Here is a 12,908-nt window from a genome sequence, read left to right as displayed (position 1 = left end):
CCCAACTGGGGCATTTTAAGTGGTGATTTTAACATGGATTTTAGCCAGGATTAGTTTGATTGATTGTTACAGAGAAAAACTAAGCACTAAGCATTGGAGTTTATTGTGAAGAATAAAATCTTTTCATGGCATTAGTCAAGGCTTTTATTTACATACCACCAACCGGCGCTTCCCAGGGGTCCGCCCAGATTCTTCTGGAATTCCCCCCTCCCCCCCTCCACCCCCATCCCCTTCAGGGGACAACTGCAGGGACCCAAGTGACTGGAAATCCTTTTTATTACTTGTTTTGCTCTGTCCTCCCTTCACCTCCTGAAGCCTCAGCACATTCTTTGTCAGTGACCATAGACCTAGGCCAGCTCTAGCCTTGCCTATACAGGACCAGTGTCTGTCTCTTTGGGCCTCCACTCAAATCTGGGCTGCTGCTTTGGGCACTGTAGTCCAGGGGTTCTGCACCTGGCATCGTGGAGCCCTTTGGCAGGCTGGGCAAAAAACCTCAGAAGAATCGTTTGTTACCCATATTCATAATTGAAGGAAATGCTAAATTTCAGTTAGAGGTTAGTCAAAAGAAAGATGTCCTTTTTTTTTTTTTTCCCCCTCACCCAAGTTCGTGGACCCCAGGTAAAGAAGCCCTGCCAAGGCTGGATCTGTGGAGAAATGGGGGGAGGGGCAGGCAAGCGAAGGCCAAGGTCTGCATCTCTACAGTCCTGAGATTGACGCTTCTGTGGTCTCTGACCACGAGGAATCCCTCCTGGAAGATGACGGAGTTGGCCGCAGGAGGGCCTCTTGGCCTGGGCAGCCCAGCCTCCCTAGCTGCGTCCGCAGCTGGCCTCGGAACTTGACCCCCACGAAAGCATAGAGCAGGGGGTTGAGGCAGCAGTGCACAAAGCCGAGGCCCGAAGTGATAGACTTGGCCACGTCCAGTTGGCTCTCCCACTCACAGTCCCGGCTCACTGCATTCAGATCAATGAGTATGTCCACCAGCATGACCAGGTGGTAGGGCGTCCAGCAGAGGGCAAAGGCCACTACCACAGTTACCACTACCCTCATGGCCCGAAGTCTTCGCTGCCCCCGAGAGCCCAGCAATACTAGGAGGATGTGAGTGTAACAATAGGCCATGATGAGCAGTGGTAAGAGGAAGCCAGCTAGGAGCTGCAGGATATGCAAGGCCGTGTGGCCGGTCTGGGGGAAGGTATGAAGGCAACGGGTGGCATTGAGGCGAGGTTCACGCTGGGCCGACAGGAAGAGCAGGTCTGGAAAGGCCAGTAGCAGGCAGAGTCCCCAGACGATGGCACAAGTGAGGGTCACACGTGTCCCGGGGCCCCGCCGGTAGAGTTGGGTGGCATGTACGATGTTCAGGTAGCGGTCAAAACTGATACAGGCCAGTAAAAAGGCTCCTGCGTAGAAATTGATCTTGAAGAGGGCCCCTGCCACCTTGCAGAGGCCTGAGCCGAAGACCCACTCCCGAGCAGCCTCCACGGCCCAGAGTGGCAGGGTCAGCACCAGGAGCACGTCAGCCAGGGCCAGATGGAGCAGGAAGGTGTCGGTACCACTCGGGGCCCGGTGCTGCCTCAGAAGGACAACTGCCACAGCTCCATTGCCCAACAGGCCAAAAAAGAAAAGGAGGCTGTAGAGGGTGGGCAAGAAGGCCAGGTCAAAGGTCAGGCTGAAGTCATGGCTGCAGGGTGGAGAGGAACAGCAGGGGGTCGACTCGTTTTCTGCATAGTCATAGGGGAAACTGCTGTTCTCCAGGAAGTCAAAATCAGACAGCACCAAGTGGTCACTGACCTGGGAAGACAGTGGAAGGGGTGGGAGCCACGAGCCCGGCGGGGGGCTGGGCCCTTCCTGGTCCCCTGCTCTGCCCCAGGAGCTTCTCCTCCACTTCTCATTCCAGCAGAGTTGCCTAGTCTTCCAGAAGGCCCCTGGGAACAAGGCAGCTGGCAGCCCAGCTAGCCCAGCACCTCACTTTGGGCATCTCCTCCCATGCTCCTGGTCAGGAAACCGGTGCCCAGTGCCGAGGGTGGAGGGTGGAACCTGCCCCAACGGCAGCTGGTCACTGCTCCTGTCTCCCCCCCCCCCCATCTGCCACCCTCCACCCCGAGAACCTCCCAGGCTGCAGTTTAACCCAGTCTATCAAGTGGGTGTCCAAATACTTACCTGGGACATCATGGCAGTCCTGGAGGTCACCGGCCCAAAAGCTGCTCCAGGTGCTGGAGGCTGTGTGCTGCGCCCTGCTTACCACCAGCCAGCTGTGGGGTTGAAATCTGGACTGAGCAGTTCAGAGGAAGTGAAGAAGGGAGCACGTGTACCCCCGGCTCCAAGGAGTCGAGGGGGGCCCCCCCCCCCCCCCCCCCCCACCCCCGCCACACCAGGCTTTCCTACACCAGAAAACCTCAAGAGATGCTCTTCTGTCCCAGCTAGCGATTTGGGGAGAGCAGAGGGGGGAGGCGCTGCCTGGGGGCAGGTTCAGTCAGAACCTCGTGGGCTGGTGCTGAAATCGACTGCATGGAGCCAGCGGCTCAGCGTCTTGAAGGAAGGCATGGGCCAAGTGTGTTCATGTCGAGAGAAGGGGCATTGAGGCAGCGCCTGCTGGGGAAGACAGTGGCTGCTTCTAAATCGCTTTCTAAGTCTGTAATCTTGGGGGGCGCACTGGGGGTTATGCAGGAGCTGCTTCCTGGGCCTTGGGCTTCTCCTTCCTCTTCTCCTCCCCATCCCTTATGCTATATACATGATTTAATTGAGGCACAGAGGTTAAGTGACCAGCCTCAGGTCACACAAGCTGTTCTGAACCCAGGTCTTCTGACTGCAGAGATTACGGTCTTCCCCTGTACTACCGAATGACTGTATTTCAGCTGATTCTCTCCCTCCGTCTCCCAACCTGCAGAGGACAGTGTCAGAGAAACCAAAGGAGGGGAGGGCTGACAATCTCAGAGGCCATTTTTATTCTAAGCCGTACCTAACGCAAATCCCCTTGCCAACAAGCATCCCTGAGCAATGGGCATCCAGCCTGTAGAGCCCCGACCAGCCCTAATGATGACGAGTTCACTACCTCCCAGGGCGGCCCATCACAATTTCCAACGGATCTCGTCTTAGTCAGTTTTCTCATCTTAAAGCAAATGCCTCACTGTATCAGCCCTAGTTTGCCCTTTGGAGCGAAAGAGAGACATGGAATCTCTCTTTCACACAACAGCCTTAAAAACAAGTCCGGCAGTAAGCAAAAGGAACTTACAATCGAATGAGGGACGAGGACAAGCAGCAGGGAGGGGGTGTGATGGGAGGAGTCACAGAAGCTGGTGGCAAATGGGCAGAAAACCTGTGCTGAGGCCCCTCTTTAAAGAAAGGCCCTGGAGCCCCTGGCCCTGCCCCCTCGAGTCTGTCTCTTCTGCTGCCTAAGGGTTTCCGCGGCCTGCTCTCAAGTCCCCTCGGCGACCTCGGCCTTGGCCTCTCCTTTGGATTGCCAGAACAGAACAGGCCACTGGAGGTTCCCCCGGGAGCCATTTCAGTGAAGCAGGAGAGGTAACTGGCCAATCAATAAGCATTTCTGGGAGCCTAAGCTCGTACAAAACGAAATGCCAAACAGTCCCTCCCTCTTTTCAAGGGATTTATGGAGCAGAAGCCCTTTTTGTGCGGGCTTATCAGACCAGCTGCTTGTGGGGAGGTCCAAGGTGCTGAGAAGCTCTGGCAGACAAGAGCACGATGGGCCGGCTTGGAGTCAGGATGAGCTGGCCTTAGAGCCCAACTCTGGTGTGGTCATGGACATGCCATTCTGCTCCAGTACCCTCAGCGGGAAGATGGAGGCGCTAACCCCTGGAGGAACGGCCTCACGGACACGATGTGTCCGGAGTGCTTGGCTTCAGGAAGGGCCCAAGCCAGGCCTGGCCCCCCAGAAGAGGTGCGGCCAGAGCTGCCACGCTGATGGAGGCCAAGATTGTCGAAGGGCCTTTAGAGGTCAGCAGAGGAAACTGAGGGAGCCCCGAGGGCTCAAGTCTCCAAGGTAACTGTCCAAGCCAGGATCTGAACCCAGGCTGGGTGGCTCCTAATCTCGTTCAGATTTACATTCTCTCCACTACAGCACACAGTCTGATCAGAGACCTGCCAGACTGACCAGGGACAGAAGAGATTTGTCCCCCAGGTCAGGAAGGAGGCTCTGAGGAGACATTTCCTCCCAAGGCAATGGGCAGGCCACCCCCTCCCCCAGCTCTGAAGAGAAGCAGGCTGGGCCTGGGCCAGGAGGGGAGGAAGTTACTCAGAATGAAGCTGCTCCAGGCCCAACCTGTGGCCAAGGTGTGAAGTGCTCAGCCCTGCACCTGTATCCTCTCCCCTCCCGGGCCTCCTCCAGGCAGGAAGGTTGGGGCTGATCCAGCCTCCTGTTGTTTTCACACCTTGGGGCTGTGGTTTGGGGGGAGGGCCTTACAAGCAACTGCAGAGGGAACAGAATTCATAAGGGAAGGGGCCTCTTCTTGGGGGGGTGTTCCTTCTTTGGAGGATCTCTACTTCACTTCGCCTCTAGTTAGTGGCTCTCCGAGCTCCCCCTCAGAGAGGAGCTTACCTGAGGAGGCCAATGACCTTGGCCAGAGTGGGGAAGGTGGAGGGTAGGAGGAATGGAGCTAAGGTGGAAACCCCTTTAGCACTAACTAGAAAGTCCTACCGTTGATTGAGCAGGCAGCTTCCGGAGGGTTACACAGGGCCTGGCAAAGTACCAGTCAGTCTGAAAAAGTTTGGCTCAGTATGAGGAAGTGGCCAGTGGACTCTTGGGAAAGGGGAAGTGAGACAGCTCTGGAGGTCTGGGTTCAGCTCCGGGAGTTACTTTGGACCAGATGGGCTTCTCAGAGACTCCGGGAAGTGATTTTTCTGTGGGGAATAAAGGATGACCAGAGCTTTAAGACTGTAGACACTGTGGGCACAGGTTAGAGTAGACCATCTGGAGAAGACACGGCTTGCTAGGGACTGAGATCTGAGAAACTGCGGGAACCAGGAAGAAATCCGAAAGTGAAGGCCCCAGGCCTAGCAACCCCGACGCTGCAGCCGAGAAAACTGAGTGTACAGTTTGGCAAAGGTCTGCCTGGGAGTGCCTCTCCCCCCAGAGCCCTCCTAGCCCCTGGAAAGGCAGACAGGAATCGGGGAGAGGACATGAAACAAGCTGCAGAGAATGCATGGGCTCACAGAAGGTCTGGCCTTACTTGGCCTGCCACAGTTAAAGCCTGGAAGATCCCACCCTCGTTCGCCAGGGGCCCAGGCCTGCTCTCTATCCACCCTGACATGGAGCTCAGGACAAAGGTTGGGGTTTGACATATAGATCTGGGCCTCATCTGCATAGGGATGCTAATTGAACCCAGGAGAGTCGATAAGCTCATTAGTTAGGGAAAAAAAAAAAAAAAAAAGGGAGGGAGGGATGACAGGGGGATGGAGGGAAGAGGAGAAGGAAGACAGAGAGAGGAGAGATGGAAAGACAGAGAGAAAAGACATAGACATAGACATAGAAAGACACAGAGAGACACCAGAAAAGAATGCCAGACATGAAGATAGAGATGGAGAAGAGAAAGCAAGAGGGACATATGGAGACATGTGGAGAGGACAGAGAGAAGAGATGGACAGAAATAGTGGGGGGCTTTGGGACAGAAGGGCACGCAGAGAGACACGTATGTGGAACAGAATCTCAGAAATGAGCAAGTCCGGGGCTGCTGGGGTCTCCACGTCAACAACAGATGTCCTAACGACATGGCGGTCCCATGTTTGCTTGTCATTCAGCGAGGACTAGGGGAGCTCAGTGTCTGCTGCCTTCTCTGGGATTGTTGGGCAGTTAGGAAGCCTAAATTGACCCCCTTCCAACTTCTACCTCCCGTTCCTTACTCTTCCCCTATAGGAAAAAGCAGAATCAATGATGTACCTTTTTTCTCTCTTCAAAAAAAAATATGACTTTTGATGTTAACAACAAAACAAAATCGCACCCTGGCCTAATTCCTCTGTGTTTGTAACAAAGAAAACCGTTCAGCCGCACATGTCAGTGCAGACCTCTTTCTGACAGTTGCTTTTGGAAGTTAGTCCTTTATGGAGCTGATTACTGTTTCTAGTAAATGTCTGGAGCTCCCCACAGTAGCAGCCCAGCCAGGCCTAGCAGGGCTCAACTAGATTCCAAATGTTTAACATAATGAGGCAAACCATGACACAGCACAGACAGTGATGACTGGTGGTTTTCTAAGTCAATGTGCTTTTGAGTTTGATGCCATGGCCTAAAGTGATATGCAAATCCTTTCAATGGATTTCCCTTTTCTGATTGCTAGAACTCTATGCTCTATGCATATAGGAGGAAGTCTAGCTAACATTTCTACAACCCTTTTTTTTGTTTTGTTTTGTTTTAGGCAATTGGGGTTAAGTGACTTGCCCAGGGTCACACAGCTAGTGAGTGTCAAGTGTTTGGTCTGAGGCCGGATTTGAACTCAGGTCCTCCTGACTTCAGGGCCGGTGCTCAATCCACTGCGCCACCTAGCTGCCCCTATTTCTACAACTCCTGAAGGTTTGCAAAGCACCTCCTATCCCTTATCTCGATAGTGGAGATGACGGAATGAGGAAAGTCCTTTTATTCTTGTACTCTAAAAATTTTTCATTTTTTTTTTAAACCTGAATGAAGGGTACATATCGTCAGGCTCCTTCTAGATCTATTGATATAATCAAGTCATTTTCCTTTCTTGGGTTAGTAACGTGATTTATGATGTTTTGACTTCTCTGAAGTTTGGACCATCCCTAGACTCCGCCTGTGGGTCCTTCTGGAGGGTCATTAGACCGTGAGGTCCTGGAGAGCAGCGGCTGTTTGTGCCTTCTTTTTGTATCGTCACTGCTTAGCACAGTGCTTGGCACATTTGTTCAGTCATTATGCAGCTGGATTCTACTCTTTGTGACCCCATTTGAGGTTTTCTTGGCAGAGACACTGGAGTGGTTTGCCATTGCCTTCTCCAGTGCCCAGCGCATAGTAGGTGCTAAAGAAATGCTTATTGATTGACTAGTAAGTCACTTTGGGCATAGATTGCCAGAGCCTCTTTGCTAATATTCTATGCAATAATTGATATTCATAAGTGATATTGTTGAGGATAAAATCACAAACTCAGTCAGGCACTGAAGACCCTCAACAATCTAGTTCTTAGCCTTATTTCATACTATATCCTTTCCAACCTTATTCTATATTATTCCCTTTCGAAGACCCTGCTTTCTAGTCCAATTGGCCTCCTAGCTCCTCCATGCCTAGCATGCACTCTCTCTTAGGATCCTTCAAGGCCCAGTTCAGGGGCTGCTTCTCCCCTGGTCTCCCGCTTCTAAATGTTTTCTCCCTCCTCAAATTGCTTTGTCTGTTTCCCCCTCGCCCCTATCCCCAGGAGAAAGGCCCCCAGACAGGGACTGTTTGGTATTCACCTTTATATGCCTAGCACAATGTTTTGTACATAGTATGTGCTTCAAATATATTTGATTAATTGAATTGAAAGACAATCTGATATCCACTCAGAGAGATAAAATTCTCTCTTGCTCATGACCCACCCACCTCCTTTTCTAGATATCCATCTCCTTGATGACATCATTTCTGCCACTGGGCTACTATGCTGTAGCAAACTCTAATAGGGTAGCACGGGAACTTAAAAAATCACAAATTCCCATTCTCTAGGTCGCATTGTATTTGTCTTGATTTTGTTAAACACTTCCCAGTGACATTTGAATCTGGCCCTTTGACACCTCTGGTCGGTCTCCTCTCACCCACTGGACTCTTCTCTATTGCCTTCTGGGTGATCCCACACTTTCATTCTTTGGAGTCTGTGGTATGTGGTGACCAAAACGACTATTGACGTTAAGAAGATGGGCCTTTGTTTCTTGACTTCGTTAAAAGTACCACATGCCAATTCTGAGCTCAGATAAGACAGCAACAAAAATTGGCACAATTAAAAGAGATAATTGGGGAAACTACACTAGGCTTAAAAAGACCATAGCTACTGAACTAGCAACACTCAATATGTACTAAAAGATAGTGCATCCAAATCCTCAAAGGAAAAGCAAATTGAATTCCAGAGAGAAAAGGAAAGCAAAGTTCTAACCCTGCAGTGTCCCCCTTTCAGACCTAGACACATCTAACAAAAAGATAAACAAGAAAGAAGTTGAAGACCTGAAGACTTTTTTAGAAAAGTTAGAAATGATAGATGTTTGTCAATTCCTGAACGGCAATTAAAAATAGTATACATATTTCTTAGCCGTGTATGGCACCTTTAAAAAAAAAGTTGACCGTATGCTAGGGCTTAAAAACTCTTAAACCGATACAAGAAACCATTTGATCCCTTCCACAAATGGAAGTACTTGGGCGTAAGGTGGGTTGTCACTGAAAAGTTTTCAGACTGTGTACAAAGCTCAGGTTCAGTAAGGGAATAGACAATAGCCCGTTGACCTAAAGCATAGATTTGGAGAGTTGTAAGGGACCTCAGTGGCTCTTTAGCCCCATTTAGCCATAAAAGAATCCCCACTATAACATACCTGGTGAGTGGTTGTCTAGCTTCTCCTTGAAGACATCTAAGGAAGGGGAAGCCATCACCTTTTAAGGAAGTTCATTCCACTCATTGAAGTTTTTCCTGGTATTTAGCCAAAACTGGCCTTTTCACAATTTCTGCCCATTGCTCCTATGATGAAACAGAACAAATTTAATCTTTCCTTCACATGCTAGCCTTTCGAATATGTGGATGCTATCATCTTCTCTCTGGGTCTTTTCTCCATGGGGGATGGGAGGTAGGGTGGAGAAGATCTAGAGAGCGCCAACCAAAAAACTAATAGAAAGAGGCCTACTTCCCATCTCTAACCGCTAACCTCATTCCAGGTGAAACATTCCCAGTTCTTTCAACCAGTTTTCACATGCCATGGACTCTAGACCCTTCCCCATCCCGCTTGCCCTCCTCTGGACACTTTCTTAAACTGGGGGCCCCAGAAGTAAACACAATTCTCCAGGTGAAGCCTGAGGAGGACAGAGGACAGAGGGACTCTCAGCTGCCTATTCCCAGACTGTATCAACTTCTGGAGCTACCGTATCACTTACTGGTTCACGTTCCATTTACTGTCTCAAGAATCACCAGGCCTTTGTCAGACAAATGGTTATCTAACCATGCCTCCTCTTTCTTGTCCTTGTGAGGTTGATCTTTTTTATACTCATATGCCAGGGAGTAGCAATGTGGATGCCCAGGGATCAGAGATTATGGCGATCCCCACAGAAAAGGTGACACAAGGAGATCAGGGCTTCCCTCCAGAAAAGGGCAGCCAAGTTATGGACTTCCTCTGGGGAGAATGCTTCCCTAGAGAGCAAAAGCACACGAGCAGCACCCAGTGGTGACTGACCATACTACCTGCTGCTATGGGAGGAATATTTATTAGTGTATAGCTTCCTGACCAGGATTGTTTTTGATCATTATTGAAATTTTATGAGCAAGTTACTCAGGGAGGTGCTCAGCCTGGAAGAAATTAAATCTACAGCAGCATCACAGCCAGAGGACTTCAATCCTATCCTGCTAAATGGTCTGGGGATACTGAGGCTTGAGAATTTGACTCTGGAATCAGCACCTAGAATTCCTGGCATGTGTCTTTAATACTACCAAGAATGGGGTCACAGGCTTTACTCCAAATATATCGCTGTTTGACAATATCAGATACTTATCATCTTAAGCTTTGATGTTTCAGGGGATGAAGATCTGGAGAGCCCCAAGCTACTTCTCACCCCACCAGAAGAGCAATGGAAAGAGGCCCGCTGCCTCTCTCCAACCTAGAACCTTGTTCCAATAGAGCAAGGAGAGGACTAAGCGGTATGATTGCCAAGTTGATTTGCAAAATCTTGCTGTCTCTGGAAAACAAGACAGCAGATCAGTGGATAATTTAATACTATTATACTAAATTATACTAAATCCCATTCCATACTAAGTATTTGTTCCAGAAGGACTAGCCCCTCTGGCGTGAAGACTTGCTGGGGCCTTCTCAGGGCTGCTCATCCACTTTTGGTGCCCACCTGTCACCCCATTCTCACCTGTGGCTCCAAGAAGCTGGAGCACGGGCAGCAGCCACACCCCTGGAAAACTGTCTCGAAGGGGAGGGATTTAGTACCCCAGGTGACAATTTCTAAATCTCTTAAGGCTTTAGTTAGCTTCATTCTTGGGATTTCTTCTCTGTAAGCTTTATAGCTCTACGGATTTCCTCCACTGTGTGTCTATGTGCTCAAAGTGATTGTTCCGTAAGTTTCCACGTCGGAGCCTAGGGATTTTGTTTTCTAGGTCTCCGAGTCCAGAGACTCAGTCCTCTTTCTTTAGGCCAAATGCTCACAGTCACTAGCTCTCTATTTCTACACAATTAGTACCCTAGGTGTCTATGTGTCTAGCTCTATAGTCTTCAAGGTTTCTGTGCCTAGGTCTGTAGTTTTCTAGACCTCAGGATCCTCAAACACCAAGATGGACAGCTAGAGACTTCCAGATTTAGAGTTTTTAAGACCTAACACTATAGATCTATTGCCCTACAGATCTAGACGTAGAGGCTCAAGATATATGGACTTTAAAACTTAGAAAAAGACATATAGAGCTACGTCTCACCCCTCTCTCCAATAGTTGTCTCTTTGGTGTGGTTCTGATAGCAAGGCCAATGGAGAGGAAGAGAGAGGATTACCCCAACACCTTTCAATAGTTTGTCTTCTGACACGGTCAGAACCTTTTTTTTTTTTTTTAACACTATTTATCTCATCATTTTAGTTCGTATTAATGACCCAGAAAGAGAGAAACTGATGCTCACCTTATCTTCTCATCATAGTCATGACACCTAGGGTGAAGAGAGGGAGAGACAGTCTCTCTCAATGGATCTCTCAGCTTGGCCCAGGGAAAAAGAATGTCTTCTTCAATCTTCCTCAACTTCTTGATGGGATACTGCCAGCCAAAGCAGTCTTGTTACCAGAGTCTTTAAAAGGTGGCAGGATAGAAGGAGGGAGGAGCAGGAGGGAAGAAGGGAGGGAGAGAGGGGAGAGGGAAGGGGGAGAAAGAGAGACACATAGAGAGAGAGAGAGAGAGAGAGAGAGAGAGAGAGAGAGGGAGAGACAGAGAGACGGAGAGAGAGAGAGAGAGGGAGAGAGAGAGACAGAGAGACAGAGAGACAGAGAGAGAGAGAGAAAGAGATTTTTCTCTTCTAGCCCGTCATCTACTTGCTTTGGTCCTGGTGGTCTGCTCATGGAAAAGAGTGTCTTTTCCTTGTTCTCACACTGGTCACCTCTCTGCTGTAGTCATATGGGAGAGAGTGAAGGAGAGATATGGGTGACAGAATCTGTCCTCCAGCATAATTATCTCCAGTCTGGTGACAAGGCCCAGAAATAAAGAGGTTCTCCCTGTATCTGTTGTCTGGCACCTTCTGTTAGCTGGTCTTTCCAAGAATGAAGAAAGAGAGGGGGAGAGGGGGAGAGAGGGGGAGAGAGAGAGAGAGAGAGAGAGAGAGAGAGAGAGAGAGAGAGAGAGAGAGAGAGAGAGAGAATGAATCTTCCTCTTCCAGCCCGTATCTCCTTGATGTGATCCTGTTGGTCTGAACCTGAAAAAGACAGTCTTCTTTGCTTCCCTCCCCCACACTCATATGCTGGTCACTTCTTTGCTGGAGAGAGAGTGGAGATGTAAGCTGCTCTCTATCATCCTCCGGGTCAGTGTCGTGCAGCAGAAGTCTTGCTTCCTGGCCCAGGGAAACAGAGAGGTTCTCTCTCTGATCTTGGGCTTTTACCTGCTGGTTGAGATCAAGTAAACAAAGAGGGGCTCCCACCACAGCTGTCCTGTTTGTCAGGCCCAGGGGGACTCCTCCTCATTCTCTCTCTCAGTTGGACATCACTCTACTTCAGTCCTGTGGGTTGGGTCCAGGGAAAGAATGAGAAGGGCAGGGTAGAAGGGAGACAGAGAGAGAGAGACAGAGAGAGACAGAGACACACACACAATGAGAGAGATAGTGAGTGAGACAGAGAGAGAAAGAGAGAATCTTAATGTTCCAGCCCGTTATCTCCTTGTTGTGGTCCTATTGGCCTGACCAATGAAAGGAAGGTCTTCTCTTTGTTCCCACACTGGTCACCTCTCTGCTGTAGTCGTGTGGGAGAGAGTGAAGGAGAGATATGGGTGACAGAATCTGTCCTCCATCATAATTATCTCCAGTCTGGTGACAAGGCCCAGAAATAAAGAGGGTCTCCCTGTATCAGTCATATGGCACCATATTAACAGTCAGGCTTCTGCTAGCTAGTCCTTCTAAGGATGAAGAAGAGAAGAAAAAGAGAAAGAGAGAGAGAGAAATCTGTTCCAGCCCGTTATCTCCTTGTTGTGGTCCTATTGGCCTGACCAATGAAAGGAAGGTCTTCTCCTTGCTCACACATTGGTCACCTCTCTGCTGTAGTCATGTGGGAGAGAGTGAAGGAGAGATATGGGTGAGAGAAGCTGTCCTCCATCATAATTTTCTTCAATCTGGTGAGAAGGCCCAGAAATAAAGAGGGTCTCCCTATATCTATTGTCTGGCACTGTATTAACAGTTAGGCTTCTGGTAGCTGTTCCTTCCAAGGGTGAAGAAGAAGAGAAAAAGAGAGGTGGAGAGAGAGAGAGAGAGAGAGAGAGAGAGAGAGAGAGAGAGAGAGAGAGAGAGAGAGAGAGAGAGAGAGAGAGAGAATCTTTCTCTTTCAGCCTGTTATCTCCTTGGCCTGATTATGGAAAAGAGTCTTTCTCTTTGTTCCCCTCCCCTGTACTCATATGACGGTCACCTCTTTTCTGGCGAGAGAGAACACATATAAACTGTTCTATCTTCCTCCGTGTTACCGTCTCGAAGCAGAAGTCTTGCTTCCTGGCCCAGGGAAACAGAGAGGTTCTCCTTTTGTTCTTGGGCTTTTACCTGTTGGTCGGGATCAAGTAAAC

General features: G+C 49.6%; 2 protein-coding genes across 6 annotated transcripts; one reads left to right on the top strand and one right to left on the bottom strand.

Moving 5' to 3' along the window:
• Positions 1-80: 80 nt before the first annotated feature.
• On the bottom strand, positions 81-8,517 carry CXCR3 (C-X-C motif chemokine receptor 3). 5 transcript variants are annotated; one of them, XM_027836757.1, is made up of 4 exons: positions 8,503-8,517; positions 4,646-4,848; positions 2,155-2,261; positions 81-1,785 (listed from the first exon to the last, which is right to left on the bottom strand). In XM_027836757.1, the coding sequence occupies exons 3-4, from the start codon at positions 2,164-2,166 to the stop codon at positions 697-699; spliced, it is 1,101 nt and encodes a 366-aa protein (XP_027692558.1). In that variant the 5' UTR covers positions 2,167-2,261; positions 4,646-4,848; positions 8,503-8,517; the 3' UTR covers positions 81-696. The 5 variants fall into 5 exon arrangements, with proteins under 5 accessions (XP_027692558.1, XP_027692560.1, XP_027692559.1 ...); XM_027836759.1 differs by having other exon boundaries at positions 2,155-2,246; XM_027836758.1 differs by lacking the exons at positions 4,646-4,848; positions 8,503-8,517 and adding an exon at positions 3,047-3,195.
• LOC114023955 (proline-rich protein 18-like) lies at positions 2,165-4,299 on the top strand. Its single transcript, XM_027836739.1, has 3 exons — positions 2,165-2,545; positions 3,335-3,513; positions 3,596-4,299. The coding sequence occupies exons 1-3, from the start codon at positions 2,165-2,167 to the stop codon at positions 3,993-3,995; spliced, it is 960 nt and encodes a 319-aa protein (XP_027692540.1). The 3' UTR covers positions 3,996-4,299.
• Positions 8,518-12,908: the final 4,391 nt, after the last annotated feature.

The sequence above is a fragment of the Vombatus ursinus genome, unplaced genomic scaffold, assembly GCF_900497805.2.
Source record: "Vombatus ursinus unplaced genomic scaffold, bare-nosed wombat genome assembly UNPS02014819.1, whole genome shotgun sequence".
Classification (NCBI taxonomy): domain Eukaryota; kingdom Metazoa; phylum Chordata; class Mammalia; order Diprotodontia; family Vombatidae; genus Vombatus; species Vombatus ursinus.
This window is presented reverse-complemented; position numbering and strand designations above follow the sequence as displayed.

Bases quoted from the DNA above. Each gene is read 5' to 3' on its own strand.
- LOC114023955 (XM_027836739.1), top strand. From the start codon at position 2,165: ATGGCAGTCCTGGAGGTCACCGGCCCAAAAGCTGCTCCAGGTGCTGGA. The intron at 2,546-3,334 runs GTGTGTTCATGT...CCCTCTTTAAAG, and splicing joins TGAAGGAAGGCATGGGCCAA to AAAGGCCCTGGAGCCCCTGG. The intron at 3,514-3,595 runs GTAACTGGCCAA...CCTCTTTTCAAG, and splicing joins ATTTCAGTGAAGCAGGAGAG to GGATTTATGGAGCAGAAGCC.